At 42.4% G+C, this 18,330-nt stretch overlaps 1 protein-coding gene across 4 annotated transcripts in view; it reads left to right on the top strand.

Annotated features, from left to right (window-relative positions):
• Window positions 1-18,330, top strand: part of adgra2 (adhesion G protein-coupled receptor A2) — a 51,744-nt gene that overhangs the window by 18,480 nt on the left and 14,934 nt on the right. Inside the window, exons 2-6 of one of the 4 annotated variants that reach the window (XM_057034193.1) lie at window positions 7,125-7,196; window positions 14,686-14,757; window positions 17,079-17,150; window positions 17,242-17,313; window positions 17,528-17,691. In XM_057034193.1, coding sequence (XP_056890173.1) covers window positions 7,125-7,196; window positions 14,686-14,757; window positions 17,079-17,150; window positions 17,242-17,313; window positions 17,528-17,691 — 452 coding nt within the window. Of the gene's footprint in view, window positions 1-7,124; window positions 7,197-14,685; window positions 14,758-16,528; window positions 16,591-17,078; window positions 17,151-17,241; window positions 17,314-17,527; window positions 17,692-18,330 lie in introns of those variants that run through there. The other 3 variants (XM_057034194.1, XM_057034195.1, XM_057034196.1) reach the window with 3 other exon arrangements.

Below are 18,330 nucleotides of genomic sequence, written 5' to 3'. Positions count from 1 at the left end.
AACCTCATGCACCAGCTCAGGCTCCTTTCTCATCAGAGAGGTGACATTCCATGTCCCTAGAGCCAGTTTCTGCAGCCAGGGATCAGACCGCCTAGGTCCCTGCCTTCGGCCGCTACCCAATACACAATGCACCTGACCCCCCTTGGCCCCTCCTGCAGGTTCCCACGGAAAAGGGGCCCCCTTGTTGCTTCTTCGGGCTGTGCCCGGCCGAACTCCATGGGCAGAGGTCTGGCCACCAGGCGCTCGCCAACGTGCCCCTTCCCCAATTTTATGTCATTTTATTGGGTTTTTCCGACCATTAATATTTATACCCCCTTAAAATCTACAACTCATCATCCCAAAAAGTTTCATTTAAATATTTTGTGGGGCACTTTGAAAACCTTCTTTATAAAATGTGCTATACATATATAAACTGGATTGGATTGGCTGATCATACTATTCAGTTAGGTCATTTTTCAATAAACAGATTGACAGTATTTAGCAGCAGCTTGCCTCTAATATTGCTTCAATTTTACCCGTACCAACTTTCCAAATCCCATCCTTCCTAAATTGATAAAACAAAGGTTCTTTCTGGCACCAAAATGCAAGGACAAAAAACTTCTCCATTTTCATTGATGAAAAAAAATGTCACAGTTTCCCCGTCCCAACGTACTAACAGTCTGGGTATCATCCCTGACAGTATTCTCTCAATCCAGTCCCATATCCATTATATTGCTCTGTCAGCTTCTTAAAATCATCATACCTCTCCCCTGTATTACGAACTGCAGACATGAATCAAGACCCTAAATGCTTACACACAAGATAGGGTGAAGTTGAAAACAAGTTTACTGAGGTCCAAGTTCTGAACAGAGCCAAAGGGTGCAGGTGAGAAACACACACAGTCAGATTGGAGCAGGCATCCGAGAGACGATCTGCTTTTTTGTAGCGTGTCCCACATGGAGAAACATCAAAGCACTTTGGGGTATCTCTTCTCTTCTCTTCTCTTCTCTTCTCTTCTCTCTTCTCTTCTCTTCTCTTCTCTTCTCTTCTCTGGGTGAGACGTGTGAGAGCGGAGGAGCGAGTGAGTGGAAAACCGTGCAAAAGCGCTATTTTTCCTATTCTTTCTTGTGTGCGAGTGAATGCTAGATAATATAGTTTCATTTATTGTGGTGTTTGCAAGTTTATATTAGTTTATCGAGTGTTTGTGTGAGTGTGTGGGGCGGCCAACGCCGGTTTAACCGGCTTGAGTCGGAAGCACGGAGTCAAGGTGGGTGCGGGCTCCATGCTTAGTGTGGAGGAGGTGGCGCTGGCTGTGGGCCAAAAAATTGGCCACAGCTCAATCAAATCTGCCGCCCGCATGAATAGGGCGGTGGTGTTGTTCCTTGAAAAGGTGGAACAAGTCAACAAGTTGGTGGAGATGGGGATCACTGTGGGCGGACAGTTCGTCCAGGTAACTCCGCTAACACAGCCGGTGGCACGGATTACACTGTCCAGTGTGCCGCCGTTCATTAGCGATGAGTTCCTGGTACGGGAGCTGTCTCGGCATGGGAAAGTGGTGTCTCCCATCCGAAAAATGTTGTCTGGCTGTAAGTCACCGCTGCTGAGACACGTAGTGTCTCACCGCAGGCAGGTGCACATGATCCTCAACAATAGCGCGGAGGAATTTAATTATCGTTTCATCGTTCAGGTAGACGATTTTTTGCAACTTCCTCCGCCCTCAAGTGCTTTAATTGTAATGAGGAGGGTCATCTCGCCAGGGCTTGTCCGAGCCGCGTGGCCTCGGACGCGCAGGCGGCGGAGCCCGCCGCTACCGCGCCCGTGGCGCCTCCGGCCCCGCGGCCCGTTCCGCGAGGCGTCGGTGGCTCAGCGCGGAAGGAAGCTCCGCTGCCCCGGATGGAGCGACAGCAGAGTCGTAGATGGAGGAGAAGCGGGACGAGTTTGTGCGTGAGAGTGAGGTGAGTGGAGAGAGCGAGATTGTGGAGATGGTGGTAGAAATGAATGGTGAGAGTGGTGAATCAGGGGGGAAGGTGGATTTAACTGGGGAGGTGTGTGATCTGAGTGGTGTGATGAGTGAGGTGGTGTGTGATTCAAATGAACTGGGGGAAAATGGTGAGGTGATGGGTGAAACAGTCGAACTTGGTGAGGCAGGAGAGACTGGAGACAGGATCCAAACGGGTGAGCAGGGTACAGTGGGTCAGGTGATGGGTGGACTCGATGGGCCAGGGATAGCGGCTGGTGAACGGGGTGAAGGAGAAGTGAGCACAGGTGAGTGGGGCGAGGGAGGAGTGAGCACAGGGGAGCAAGGTGAGGGAGCAGTGAGCACAGGTGAGCGGGGTGAGGGAGGAGTGAGCACAGGGGAGCGTGGTGAGGAAGCAGTGAGCGCAGGTGAGGGCACGAGTGGCGCGTCCGAGTGGTGGCTTGTTCCCGCAAAGCGGCGGAACAAGCGGAAAAGCGCCATGAAGGACAAGGGGGGCAAGACCGGAAGGCTGGAGGATACAGCAGTAGATACAGACACCAGCGACTGTGGGTCTATATCGGACGGCAGCGAACTGTCCGGCACAATGCCAGAGGGGCAGGAAATTGACCTGTACCCCTCAAGCTTGTTTAAAAAATTCCTTACCCAGACCAAGGGCATGAAAGGTCTTGATCTTGGAACATATTTCCCTGACAGGCTCCGTTTTATCCGGTCAGCAAGCTTTTTAATTAGAAATAAGGCAACGTCAGGCCTCACCGACCCTGAAATTTACAGGCTAAGGAAACACATGGGCAAAGCAAGAAAACAGCAAAATTGAAAAATATCTTACTGTGGTTTCTTGTACTTATTTTTTACTGTCTTTGATTTTAATCTTTTCCCTTGGCATGAACATATTCAAAATGGGAACGTTGAATGTCAACGGAGCCAGGGACGCAAGAAAACGGGCACTAGTGTTCGGCACAGCAAAAAGAAAACGCATTGATGTCCTGTTCCTCCAGGAGACCCACAGCGACTGCGGCATAGAAGCGGACTGGGAGAAGGAGTGGGAAGGACAGGTGCTGCTGAGCCACACCACCACCCTCAGTGGTGGAGTGGGCCTCCTTTTTTCAAGGGGCTTCACTCCATCGTCCCTGGAGGTGGAGCATGTGGTGAGGGGACGGTGTTTGATGGTGAAAGCGCGCCTCCAAAACCACTCCTTGGTTTTTATTAATATTTATGCTCCCACCAACGGTACAGAGAGGAAGAGCTTTTTAGAAAAAGTCGGCACTGTTTTAAATGGTTGTGGGGATGATTTTTTATTCCTGGGTGGAGACTTTAATTGCACCGAGTGTTTTTTAGACCGCAACCATGCAGAGCCTCATCCAGCCTCGCAACATTGTCTGAGACAGCTGGCCTATTCTCATGGCCTCGTGGATGTGTGGAGGAGGATGCACGCAGACAACAGGCAATACACTTAGTCCCACTTGAGTGAGGGTAGGATCTCCTCGGCCAGACTTGACCGATTTTATTGTTTTAAACATCATTTTAGTGTTTTTAGGAGCTGTAGCATCACGCCAGTCGGCTTTACAGACCACTCGTTGGTTTTAGGCGAAGTCGCCGTGAAGAACATCTTGCCCAAGAGTGCATACTGGCATTTTAATTCCAGCTTAGCTCAAGACAACAGTTTTAGAGATGTTTTACGGCACTTCTGGTTGGGGTTTCGAGAGAGAAAATCCAATTTTACTTGCCTAAGACAGTGGTGGGACTGTGGAAAAGTAGAGATACAGCTCCTGTGCCAGCAGTATACTCTCAATGCCACGCAGGACACACGCAGGTCAATCAAAGACCTGGAGATGGAGATAGTGGAACTAGAGGCGATTGGCAGCTCCACAGGAGATCGAGGGTGTATTGAAACCCTCCAATCCAAAAAAATGGCCTTGGCCAGCCTGCTGGACAGTCAGGTACAGGGTGCACTGGTCAGGTCCCGGATTCAAGACCTCACTGAGATGGATGCTCCCTCTAGTTTCTTCTTTGGGCTGGAGAAAAAGCATGGATGGAACCTAATAATCCATTCACTGTTTTCGAGCACAGGGCAGGAACTCGTGGAGCCAGGCCAGATAAGGCAGCGGGCGGTGGAGTTCTTTTCCTCCCTGTATGAGAGTGAGTATCGCAGGGATGACGGCCTGTTCCATGAGTTCTGCGGGGACCTTCCTCGGGTCTCTGAGGAGGCAAACTCGCGGCTGGATAGGCCGTTGCAACTCGATGAGCTCCACGCCGCCCTGCTCAGCATGAAGGGAAGGAAGTCTCCAGGTGTCGATGGGCTCACAGTAGAGTTCTTTAAAGCCTACTGGGACATTGTGGCCCACGACATGCTGGAGGTCTTTAATGAAAGCCTGGCCCCGGGTTCCCTGCCATTGTCCTGCAGGAGAGCGGTGGTCACCCTCCTGCCAAAAAAGGGCAACCTGCAGGAGATCAAGAACTGGCGCCCTGTGTCTCTACAGTGTGTGGATTATAGGATTCTGTCCAAGACCTTGGCCTCCAGGCTGAGGGAAGCTATGGAGCAGGTCATCCACCGGGACCAGACTTATTGTGTGCCCGGCAGGTCCATAGTAGATAATGTCCACCTAATTCGAGATGTTTTGGAAGTCTCCAGATCATTGGACGTTGATACTGGTCTCATTTCGCTAGACCAGGAAAAGGCTTTTGACCGGGTTGAAAAACCAGTTCCTCTGGAAGGTGATGGAGAGGTTCGGGTTCAGCCCTGGCTTTATAGCGATGATCCGCGTCCTGTACTGTGACATTGCGAGTATGCTGAAGTTTAATGGCAGTCTGTGTGCTCCCTTCAGAGTGCGTAGAGGCGTCCGGCAGGGCTGTGCCCTCTCTGGAATGCTCTACGCTCTCTCCCTCGAACCCCTTCTCTCTAGGGTCCGTGCAAACGTGGATGGCCTGTTTTTACCGCGGGCGGCAGAAAAATTGTGTTATCTGCCTACGCAGATGATCTAATAGTAATGGTGCGCAGCCAGAGGGACGTAGATGTTTTATCTAATTTAACAGTTTTATTCAACCGCCTGTCTGCGGCCAGGGTCAACTGGCAGAAGAGTGAGGCCCTGGCCGTTGGCAGGTGGACAAATGGTCTGCTGGTCCTTCCCCAGGACCTTGCCTGGCGGAGGGACGGCCTAAAGTACCTCGGTGTTTTTATTGGAGATGAAGAAACTGAAAAGAAAAATTGGCTCGACACGTTGGAAAAGGTAGACGGAAAAATTCAAAAATGGAAATGGCTCCTCCCCCGCATGTCGTACAGAGGCAGAACTCTTGTCCTCAATAACCTGGTGGCCTCTGTGCTCTGGCACCGGCTCAGTTGCATGGAGCCACCTTCGGGGCTACTAGCACAACTGCAGACAAGAGTTCTGGCCTTCTTTTGGGACGGCATGCATTGGGTCCAGCAGGGGGTGTTGTACTTGCCCAGAGAGGAGGGAGGACAGGGCCTCATCCACCTGGCCAGCAGGACCGCCGCTTTTAGAATACCGTTTTTACAGAGGTTTTTAACAGGGCCGGCAGACCTAATGTGGAGAGATGTGGCCAGATGTGTCTTCAGACGGGTGAGTAACTTGGGGCTGGATGATGCTCTGTTTTTAACTGACTTTAAATTTGCAAAGTTAAATGGGCTACCTCCATTTTATCAAAGTGTTGTTAAGGCATGGGCCCTTTTTAAAGTTGAGAAAAGAACCAGCTCTGAATCTCTGTATTGACTGCTAAGGGAACCCACGGTGCACGGAGCCAGGCTGGATGTCTCGGCCAAAGCCCCGCCGAGGCTGACGGCTGCACTGTGACGGACCCGGATCCTACTCCTCCAGCACGTAGTGGCCGTGGCAGGGCCAGACCTAACGGGCGCGGAGGCAGTGGGTTCCCTGTTAGGCATCCGCTCTACCCAGGCAGCTGAGGGGGTGCTTCGGCTATGGAGGAACAGACTCAGCACGAGAGAGAGGCGTATTCTTGAGGACTACGGCCAGGGGACCGAACCCGACAGCGAGGACCCCTTCCCGGAGATCAGGCTGGTTGCCCACCTCGGGAATCTAGACGGTCCTCTCCTCAGACCAGCAAAGACCTTCTCCCTGGTAGCAGTCGATAAGAAGACCCTATACAACGACTGTGTGAGGGTACTAAACAGGAGAGGACTGTCGAACAGGAGCACCAGCATGTGGGCCGATCGACTGGGAGGGGATGGAGCCCGCCCCTGCTGGAGGGTCCTTTACAAGCCGCCCCTGAAGAAGAGGACCGGGGACCTCCAGTGGAGGATCCTACATGGGGCTGTCGCCTTGAACGCTCTCCTCTCCAGAATGAACACTGCTGTGTCGGACCAGTGCCCGTTTTGTTCCGGGCGAGAGACTGTGGTCCACGCGTACAGTGAGTGTGAGAGGCTCACTGTACTTTTTAATGTCATGAAGGGTGTTTTTAATGGTTTTAAGGAAACCTTTTCTATTAGAACGTTTATTTTTGGCGCAGGTTACAACTCAAAAGCCGCTCGCAACAAGTGGCAACTCCTGAATTTTATCTGTGGTGAGGCAAAAATGGCAATTTACGTCTCCAGGAAGAACAAAATTTCAAAAACTGGGGATAGTGAGGCCGCCTCTGTATGGCGCTGTAATGTCCGGTGCAGGCTGACGTTGGAGTTTGGGTTTTATAAAATGACCTCGGCAAATTCCAGGACATATGGTGTCACAAAAATGTTTTATGCACTGTGACAGAGGATCTTTTGCACTTTGCACACCCCCTGGTGGGATAAATTGTATTGTATTGTTGATTTCTTAATATTTATTTATCTATTTTTATTGTGGTTGGTGGTATCATTATTATTATAACTATTGTTATTGTTATTATGATTACTATTATTATTGTTATCATTATTATTATTATTACTATTATTGTTCTGTGGGTTTTCTAAACAGGGCGTTTTGTGGCCCTGTGTAAATTTGTGAATTAAAGTATTTTGTAAAAATCAAAATCTCTTCTCTTCTCTTCTCTCCTCTCCTCTCCTTCCTCTCCTCTCCTCTCCTCTCCTCTCCTCTCCTCTCCTCTCCTCTCCTCTCGACTCTCCCCCAGCAGCAATGGAGATGTCTTAAAAAGCAACATATTTGAGTTTAGCATCATCATTTTCAGAGAAGTGCACTAACAGTACTGTTTTTTATTGCAGGATTCTGAGCCACAACAAAATCCATGCTCTGAGAAATGGATCATTCCTTGGACTTAATTCTTTGGTGAAACTGTGAGTACTCTATTGTTATAGCTATTATTTATGTTCTGCAGACATCAATATATACATTTCATATAGATGCGGCTTTTAAGAGATAAAATCGGATGAAAAACTTGTAGCTTATCCTGATGGACTTTGTAAACAGGTAAATGCTTCTGTTTTTGGGAATTGTCAGCTTCTTTCCAGCAAAGAGAATGCTACAGCCAGACCGGCTATAATGGCATTTAGTAGGTTGAAACATTCACGGAAATACACTACAGTCCATTATCAAGGAAGCCTCCACTCCTCTAGATAAGAAAATGCTTTGAGTTTACATTCAACAATTTATTTATAACAATTTAGACAACAACAACTTGTAATTAAAAGTCCTGGAAATATTGGTTGAAAAGGAGTTAATCAGCCTCACTTAACTCATTGAACAATATCAGCCTCTGCTGGCTCATGGACACGCTGGTGGAGGTCTGGTCTCGCACTCTAACCACACATCTGAGCTCATGCTAAAAGTGCTTTCTGGTAGGAAAAATGCTAGGTTGACATTCACTGGCACAGTGCTGAAAGGTTTTGAAATGAAGGTAAGTTTACAATAAACCTTTTCATTTCATAGTTTAGTTTTGGCTGTCTTGTTCTCCCATTTCGGTTTGTCTTATTGGGCCTTATTTCCATCATTACCTCTACATATGTTCATCATTTTGGAGCAGTTGTGAATAGTTACTGTTATTATGTGGTGTTATAATCAAAGGCCAGGTCATGAGGTCTGAGTAAATGCACATCAAAGATTTACACTGCATTCTTTCCTGAAGAGGAGAAACACACTGCTAAATTTATTCTCATACAATCTCACTCTTGGACTGTGATCTTTCCTAGTATAGAAATGTTCTCATTTTCCTTTCCAGTTAAAGGTTTTTGGCTAACAGACATCTTTTTACAGTTGAGCTGTGTGATCTGTCTGATCTGTGGGTGCTGATTGAGGAAGCCATCGAGTGTTGTTCAGTCAGCAGTCAGCATACTGTATACAGCCCTTTCTTTGGAGTAAACCTCCTCAGTCTGCTGCCTTGATAACTTGCCAATCCACCCAGTACAGCAGAGCTTTTTTATTTATTTGTCTGTTTTTGTCTTTGTACTGGACTACTGTCAATTTTAAACAAATTTGCTACATTTTGATAAGGCAATACTGTACTGTTCAGAAGTCTTGTTAGAGGACTAGTGGAGTCAAACTCGGCTTCTACATTACAACTTGCCATCCCCAAAATAGCCAGTGAAGTTTGGGAATTGAATTAAGTATATTGACCAAATTATTACATTGAATTATAAATATTAGAACTTTCCTGATTATAAGATTAAAAAAAGACATTGTTGCTCCTTTATTTATTCCGCTCTTAACAGGATTTTAGTTTTGATTATTTCTGACTGCTGAAGATATATAAGATAACTGTTTGTCATACTTAGTAAAATTGTACAAAATTGTCTTGTCCTTTGTTACCAGCTACTACTACACTACTTCCACTCAAAATACCTCTATGTGTCTATGGTTGGCTGCAGACACCAACAGGCATTTATTACAGTACTTGGGCTGCTATATAAGCATATCCACTGCTGTACACACACCCCTTTTTTATGAGACCTCGCTGTGCCAATACCAAGCCAGGACCCTTATGAGTTTTGGACATATCCCGGCAGTCTTCTCTGATTAGAGTCAGTGTAATGAGAATAATGAGCAAGGAGGGCTGGGGCAGTCTTGCTCTCATCCAATTAGGGCCCAATGCACCATAGGACACAGGACAGGCAAGGCATGAGGGGCCCTCATTCTGAGCTCTGTTCACCCAACAGGGAGAGAGAGCAGAGAGCAGCAGTGATAATGGATAAAGGAATAGCAAGCTGCTCGCTTAGCTTGCTTGTACTTAATGCTGGTTGAGCAACAAGAATTAAAGCTGCAGGCAACATTGTTTGGGAGCAGAAAATTTCACACAGGGCTTGCTTCGTTTTACTAGCAGGTGGGATTATGTCTGTAAGAGAATATTACTGTGTGTACATATATACAGTATATCACTGAGGCTAAAATCATTAAGAAAACATTGGGGAGGTGAGCTTGCACTGTTTTGTTTTGTATTTGCTTCTAATGTCAGCAGTATTGGCATTATGCAATATTGCATAGTGCAACATTCACATAGTACACTCCAAATATGAAGACTTTTGAAGGGTGCTATAGCTAAAAACAAATATGGAAATTTACATGTGTTTGGGTCAGAATTTTGGTCAAACATACATGGGTGACAACAATTTTTCCATTTCTGGTAGGACATTCAAAAGTTGAATTTTCACAATAGTGTCTTAAACGTTTTGTTGGCCTCTTCACCCCATTTGAGGTGAATATGCTCAACACACATGGAGCAGGCTATCACAATGCAAACCATGACATTTCCAACCAGCGGGCAGGACTATATCTATTACTGCAAATTATAACATATATTTGTCCAGGCCGAGACCACAGAGATATGATCTTTGACCCTGGTTCTACAATGCACATCTAAGTTACAGCCACTTCCTGTTTTATGGTGAGAGATGAAAATTTACCTGTCTACCACACCCCCACCTGCTTATCAAAATTTAAAGCTTCATAATATGTATAATATGTAAAATATGAAGACAATCCAATCAAATCTCTAAGAAAAATCCTGCAAAAACAAGAGAGCCTTGCGCCAGTCGGGGCCGGGGTCCTAATTAAAGGAAGTTTGCATTGAAATCATTAAGATACATTTTGTATGAGCTTGTGCAGGCAAGTTTTAGGAACATCTCTGCATGATGGAAAACATACACTCTCAATGTAGTGCATTTAAAAATACTCAGACCAATTCATTACTTGTTTTGATAAAATCAAGTTTGATACAGGGAGGCGGCCCACAGAGTCATTGCCCAAATCACTCTATTCTGAGCAGCTAAAGGTTAGCGAGTCCCTTATTGATGATAGTAAAGGAGTGAGAGAAGGAGGGAAAGACCAAGAGAGATAGTGGAGGAAAAGACTATCTTGAAGAATATCTTGAATTTGAGATTCTCGTATGTGGGAGACAAACAACATTTCCACACAAATTAAATTACTACTAATTAATTAAGTTGGTGGGGAAGCAAGAAGTGGGCACATAAACATAGTGGAGATGGTGTGTATATGCAAAAGACCGTCTCCTGGTTGACATCATACCAATCCACCATATTGTGCTCGTTTTGCTTCCTACACGGGCCATTGGACTTTGTTTAAGTAGTGTCACCAAATGAGAGTGCATGACATTATGGCGTGGAATGGGTGAGGAAGGGGTTAAGCATGCTTTGAGTGGAAACAGAAACAGGAGGGGGGCTTCTTTAGTTGATAGGTTCCAGATGTCTCTTTCAGATAAACTGAAGGAACAGGACATGATGGTGTTGTGAACATGGCTTAGTCATGGCTATAAGAGTTTATTAAAACAATGGAAAAACCACCGTAAACCCATTAACAAAATGTTAAATTTACATGCAAAAGTCTCACACACATTAATACAGTTTCAAAGGTATCATCCTTTCAGAGGCACTGAATTTTTCACTCTTATATATCTTTCTTTCTTCGATCTTACTTATCCCCCAACACATACACACACACACAAACACGAACGTACTTCCGATTGTTTCTTAAAGTTTATTTTTAACTCTCCCCTCTCCCAGTTCAACGTTTCTCCCCTTCCCATAGTAGATGTTATAGTCCACCTACTGTTTGAGCATTAATTGGCAGCCATTCAATGATAGATGAAGTGTGTTTGTTCCTGTTTCCCTTCTAGCCATTGAGAGTGTTGTGTATTGTTTGAACCCAGTGTTTATTCAGAAAGGCTTTGAGGCTACTTTAGATTGTTTAACAGAATAAAACTGTCAACTGTTTACAGCTTTTCACTTTTCAGAAACCTGTTTTTATGGACTGTGTTGTGGCTATTAAACTGGCATATACGGTAGTATGTTATGATCTAGAGTTCATCTGACTAATGCCATATATTGACTTTGATACTTTATGATCACTTTAAAACGAGCAGCTTTGTAAATTGATAAAGCTGCTCCACCACCATTATTTAAAAGATTGAAGAAATAATGGTGACAGATTTCCTCTTTTGACAAAAGAAATGCATCATTAAAAAAGAAACATTAAAATGGAAATAAAATATTTCTCATTAATTCTACTAATAGACCTTAGTTTGATATTGCTATTGATTTTGTAGCATTTGAAATTGTAGCATTTGTTTGAATATAATATAGTGGATGATTGAGTGTTCATTGTGTAGTTTTGAAGGGGAATATTTTGAATGGCTGGCAGCACATTACATAAATATACTAGAATGGTGTTATTTGTACCTTTGACGTCATGGCTGCACCATTTGTTGCCAGATGACAAAAGTTGATTCGTAATTCCAAGAGATCTCAGGGGAGGGGCTTGTGTTACAGGGCCCCATTGTAAGCTTGTGTCCTGACAGAAGTGTGCACAGCCAAATGTCATGTCACTCTGAATTCTGGCTAGCAAAGTAGCACAAGCTTGCAAAATTAACAGCAAATGAAACGAAAAATTAATGAGGCATGGGCTCTGCATCCTGACAAAAAATGACATGCAAAACAATGATGGTTTTCTCACAGCTGTTATTTGCTTTGCATTATCATAGAAGTGCAAATAAATGGTTGTAATTGGTCTAGTAATGCTTTCTATTTCCATTTTTAAAAAATCAAGAAATTCTTGATTTCAGTCTGCTGGTAATAAGCCAGCATTTCAGGCTTCCGGTCATTTTCCCAGTACCCTCCAGGGCCATGGCTAAAATGTTTTACGATTACTATCCTCTTGCTGCCATAAAGACATGTCTCTACTCTCCTGACTACATAGGGGCCGGGTGCCCATCCCTTAAACCTACAGTGAAGTAACTCTTCAGATTGGGCAAGGCCCATTACCATTATAAACTTAGAATGGGTGAGAATTAAAAATAGATTCTTATTGGCAGCTGCTGCTGTTAGCCCATCTGTAGCAAACAGTGGCCACTTCTGTGTCCGGAAGCAGGATTGAGTCGGTATAGGTCACTTGTGTGGGGTGGATAAAGTGCTGCACTCCCAAAGTTACTGAAAGAGCACACAACAATCATGCACATGTACACAATGTACACCACAATTAGTAAAAGTGAGGTACATGCTGCTGAAGATAATTTAAAAATTGTAGTGCTTCTTTGGAGTGTTCCGTCTATTGCATAATTATTCTGCCTGGAGTAACCTAGAGAAAGCTGTTGTCATCGGTATCAAGGCCACTGAACTATGAAGCTGCTGTCAGGCTTTGGTTCTTTCTATTACAGATGGCACACAGGCAGTCATTAACTGCTGTATAGGAGGACTTCCTAAAGCTATATTTTCTGCATGCAGTATGTTTGAAATATGGTTGGCAGGAAATCTGAGGTTGATATAAGGATGAGTGAAATTGATCCAACTCTGTATGGAATACTTGATTTGAATATATTTATTTTCAGGTACCATTGAGCAAGGTAGTGAACCCCCAAATGGTCATGTAGGTCCCTGCAATGAGCTGGTGACTCGTTTAGGGGAGTATGCTTCTTTTGCCCATATACAGCTGGGATAGACTCCAGCACTTCTACCCCCAAGACCCCAAAAGGGATATAGCAGTAAAGGAAAACAAACAAATACTTTACTAAAATACTTTAATTTCCAACACATTAAATAATATTTGATTATACTTCCTTTTTTTCCTCCATGTCCTCCAAGTAAAGATAGAAAGGAACACAGCTAAATTCTCCATCAGAAAGTTCACAAAATTTTAAGACCTTTTATCTACCATCCATCCATCCATCCATCCATCCATCCATCCATCCATCCATCCATCCATCCATTCATCCATTCATTCATTCATTCATTCATTCATTCATTCATTGTCAGTTTAGTGTTTTAAAAATCCATCCACACTCCTGTCATCTGAAATTGTTTTCATTTCCTGTAACATGTAATTATGGTGTCACAAATATCAGAGAAAAGCAAAGCCAAATGACACTGCTTAACTGAGAGGGAAATGTTTGATTGCATTGTATTAAGTAAATTGTCTAATTTTAACTATATTCCTCGTTTGATATGTAGATGCTTTATATGACCACCAAGTGTTAAACTTTATCCTCAGTGTTCCTATACTTTCAATCTTGTTTATATTTTTAAGTTCAACATCTTCAACTACATGTCTGGGTCCATATATGAAGGTCAGAATCCCACATTCCACACATGATATAATTTCAGTCATTTTCAATTTAAAACTCTTTTCAAGAGTCACAGAGAAGTTGTTGGTACATTGTTAAGGAGATGGGCACAGTTCAGCTTTTTTAATGTGAAGCTTCACAGTGTTTCTATCATTGTAATCTACTATGTACGTAATCCAATTGTAAGCAATGGTGCAACAAGCGTGTGGACACAAAGTGAAATCCTACATTTTTGCTGTCAACTAAATTCTTATCATTCTGCACAATCCTTGGTGTGGTCTTGCATACCACAATGGCATCTTGGACATATTCAAGAAAGATGAGAAAAAATACCTAAAATGCAGCCATAACAGTGATGCTTTCTTGCTCTAAATTCTAACAAATTAAATAGTATTGAAGTGTCTGATGGAAACAATGACTTTCTTTAGGATGAAGGGTCACACCACAGCCCATTCCAAATACCATCGGTCTTTTGAGACATCTTGAGCCCACTATTCCCACCTGGGCAATAAGAAATTTAATTTGAATTTGAACCAGTGATGAAAGTGATGAAAATCGGCTTCTGGCTGAAGAACTCAACTCACAAGTAATGTGGTGGACAAGACAAGGGAGAGAAAAGGGCAGCAACAGTATAAAATTAGCCCCTCAAAGGTCATTCATCACGGGATTACTAATTTTTAAACAACCTCAAAAATGACAGAAACTCTTGCAGTTTCGCCTTCATTTATTCATATTGTTTATCTGCATTGAAAGGCCAGGATTTTGAAAGGGGTTTTGCACAAATCTGCAAACATACCACTCTAAAACTCAAAAGCATGTTAAATCAATATAAAAAGAAGCTATAAAATGAGTTTTACAGTTAGATGTGTTGTGGATACGTTTTTTATTCAATAGAAACAAATGTATAAAATAGCACAACGGGTACCCATATCGATGTATAACATTTGTATCTTTCATGCTTGTGTCTGTCCTAGTTTGGAACAATTCCAGCCCACAGTTTTTCATTCTTGTCATTTACATCTGCTCTCTCAACAAATTACTATACAAGAAATGTGTAGTACTCACCAAGATGAGTTTGTTAGATTAATTTAAATGTGTATAATGCAAGATTTAAGTGGAGAAAGTAACTTTCATATATGTAAAATTACCTCAAAGGAAAGTGTCAATCTGATCTCTTTATCGACATTGTTACTCCCTTTATTGGTATTTATTAATCCCTTTATTTTTACTGCTCATTTAGCTAATATTTTCTCTACCTGCAGGGATTTGAAGCACAACCTAATCAGCAGAATCATGCCAGGAGCTTTTTTAGGCCTTTCAAAGCTTCGGAAACTGTAAGTAGACGTAAATGTGACTCACATTTTTTTGGGGGTCAGTACATTAAAGATGGTAATTATGGGCCACACCAGTTGTCCTTTTTACATTTCACCATAAAAATCCATGAGGAAGTAAGTCAGCGAGGTGAGCGGTCAAGATGGTTGCAACATAGGTGCTTATCTGTCTTTTCGCTCTGACTGGTCACTTAAAAGGTTTGTGCATAAACAACCAATTTAGTATCAATACTCATATTAGGTGGCATATGAGTAATATTATTGTTGAGTTGAAAGCAACCCTAATTCCAGAATAATAATAATATGGTAAAATAAGATACAGGGTTATAATAGTTATTTGGACCTTTTATTGTCTTCATTTAGCTCCAAAACAGTGCTCAAAGCTTTGATTTTCCTTATTTCTTTAACATTTCTCAAGTTATGCTACAAGTGCTTTTACAATGGACAATTCACCATTAATGCAAAGCTAAAGGTAACTTTCTCCACACTTATTGGATTGATTGATTGCTTGATTGCATGCTTGCTTGCTTGATTGATTGATTGTTTTTTTGTTTGTTTGAATATACAACATCTTCACTGAGACATAAATTGTTTGCATGTTACTTGGGGCCCTAATTGATTTCATTTCAAGTTTGCTATATTTGAATGTGAAAGGAAATGGGTCTCCTTTTCCCTTCTTTCTCAAAGTCCCAGCCACTATAGGAACTTTGTAACTGAAACAATGCTGTTACAATATAGTCAGTTCTATAAATAGTTAAAAGCTTCTGTCTGAACTAAAACCAGATTTCCCTTCTCTTAAAATCATGTTAGGTAAAGCTAAAATCTTTATCATTACCATTTTGTGTGAGCCAGTTTAGAAGGCTATAAATTACCCATCAAATGAGGGGTTTTTTTTCTAGTATCAAGTTGTTTAAAGATGATACTGTTTTCTCAAATATTTTCTCTTCCTATGTTTTATGGATTTTACATTTTTACATTTATTATCATGTCACTAAATGTTACTATAAAAAGAGATATTGTTCTGCAGTGGAGAACTGATGCAGATTTAAATTCGAATTGTGCTTTCCAAAACTGGATGTAAAAAAAGCATGTTTAAAAAAAAAAAACACAAGATAATTTTGTTTTAACTCTCTCCTAAAAATTGGCTCGAAAGGGTACCACCTCATTCTAACTTCACTTTTTAACTTTAACAATCTTTCAATACATTCAGTTGTTCCAGTTCATTTGGAGTCCAGTGACTGCATCTTTTCATCTGCAGAGGTCCACTACACAGCTGCAGACATCCCTTCCCCCTGCCAGATCCATCCTTAAATCAAGAAAACTCATATTTGCATTTGAATAGACACACTAAGCCTATAATTGCCATAAAACACATAGTACTAGCTAGATCATTTTGCTGCAAAGCACAACTGTGTCCCCAGACACCACAAACAAATTAAAAATCACACACACAAAAATGTGTTTAATCTGCAATGGAACTGCAGTAGCATCTTTCAGTTGCTGCCATCACGAGTCGATCCTGATCCCTCCCTGGGTCTCCTCCATCACTGGCCTCCCTTTATTCAAGTCAATTGCTAGCTCCTCTGGGTGGACCACCCCGTGCCAGTTCTGTGTGCTTTTTTTGCAGCTCAAAATGTACAGAAATTCATTGTCAGCACAAAACAAATCCTTCACTTCATTTGATAATCGCTATTTAGGCCACACAAAAGTAACTTCCCAGACTGCAATAGAGTTTTATATATTCTTGTGTTTTTGCATCCAGAGATGTGCAAGGGGCCGTCGCTGCAAGGGAAACAAAAAAAGGGGAAATAAACACATGTTTTGGACAGCTCTCTGGTGTGTAGAGCATCGCAAAATCTGCCCCGACTAAAGTTGTCCACCAAACTCGGATGTGCACGGTAGAAAATAGACCCAGCTTGTATCCCCACTGATGACAAGCCTATGCTAAAGTTCAGTCCAGTTTATAAACTATTTAGTTAGCTTTCCAACAGGAAAGTATATGCATGTTTGATTACAAAATATCTAACTGCTGCAGGAAATGTTAAAATTACACATTTTGTAAAATTAGGAATAATGTAATTATTCCATGCTTAGGGCTGCTTTATTTGGTGATTTCCTCCAACAAAAACATAAATTTTAGAATAATTGGAGATCCTAGATTGGCACTGAATGTGACTATCCTTGCTTTACAAGAAGCATTTAACAGAAAATGGATGGATGCATCGCAAATTTATTAACGACAAAATATCACAAGTATTTCTGAGATTATTCCACTTGCTTTAAAAATAATTAAAGCATTCCCTCATTTTTTCCTGCTTTTTTAGTGACTTGTCCAACAACCGCATTGGCTGCCTGACTGTGAATGTATTCCAGGGATTAACTAATCTCACAAAACTGTAAGAGAAGGATACGATGATTTTATTAAAATATTGTTTGCACTTTAGAGGTACTAGATTGAGTTACATTTTAATGTGTGTGTTTTGTTAGGAATCTCTCTGGCAATATCATACCAACCATTGATCAAGGAGTGTTTCAAGAGCTGCCATCCCTTAAACTAGTGTAAGTGTTAAAATGTTGGCCAGCCAACAAATTCACAGCACGCATATCTGAAACAATGTATGTAACAATGATGTAATTTGAACTAACATTACGTCTAAAGAATTAATGGGAGGAATAAGAAACAGAAAATGCCGGGGGAAAAAACAAAATAGTGTGGCTGAATCTCTGGAGTATGTCATTAGAGTTGTAACATCTCCAGTGAACATCTCCTCAGGAACTTTAACTCAGACTTCCTGACGTGCGACTGCAGCCTGCACTGGGTCCCCAGGTTCTTTCACAGCAGTTCAGCCCGTTTGGGGGAAGAAACCCTGTGTGCATTCCCCAGAAGTCTCAGGGGAAAACAGTTGCGTGGACTCAAAGAAAACCAGCTGAGTTGTGGTAAGATTATTTGAATAATGCAGTTTAACACTTTGCTACAAAGAACATAGATATGTGTTTTATTACGCTCGCTGTGTCTGAAAACACACTCGTTCCCTATTCACTACTCACTACATGGGGGACATGGATTGAGTGAACTACGTAGTGCACTGAATTTAAAATGATCATTCAGACACTTCGGCGCACGCAAAATGACGTCATGGTGTCGCATAATAATTACGACCCCGGTCGACGGTAAAAGTGGCCAGGTCCATGTAATTATTTTAACGCATCCGAAATACATTCAGCGGTCATTTTATGAAAATGCAATATTTTATCCTATAATTAACTTTATATAATAAATAAAATATTAATGTCAATAATAATAAAATAATAATTACTTATTACCTAAAATAATTGGTGTCCCTTGATATTTTCAAGCCAAGACGTGATGGCACATTCTCAAGTCATATTCCACTGCAGGGAAATCATTTAATAAAGCAATTTTTCATCACGAAATGGCTCCAGAGCTACTTTTCATCTTTGTAAATATTATTTTACTGAGATCCTGTCGCCTGGTGATTCCGAAGAACAATTTTAAGTGAGGGAGTGGGGGGCAGTGAAGGCTGATTGATTTTTTTTTTTACACATTTATGTTGT

The sequence above is a fragment of the Takifugu flavidus genome, chromosome 5, assembly GCF_003711565.1.
Source record: "Takifugu flavidus isolate HTHZ2018 chromosome 5, ASM371156v2, whole genome shotgun sequence".
In the NCBI taxonomy this organism is placed as follows: Eukaryota; Metazoa; Chordata; class Actinopteri; order Tetraodontiformes; family Tetraodontidae; genus Takifugu; species Takifugu flavidus.
Note: the sequence above shows the minus strand (reverse complement) of the source record. Positions and strands in the feature narration are given on the sequence as shown.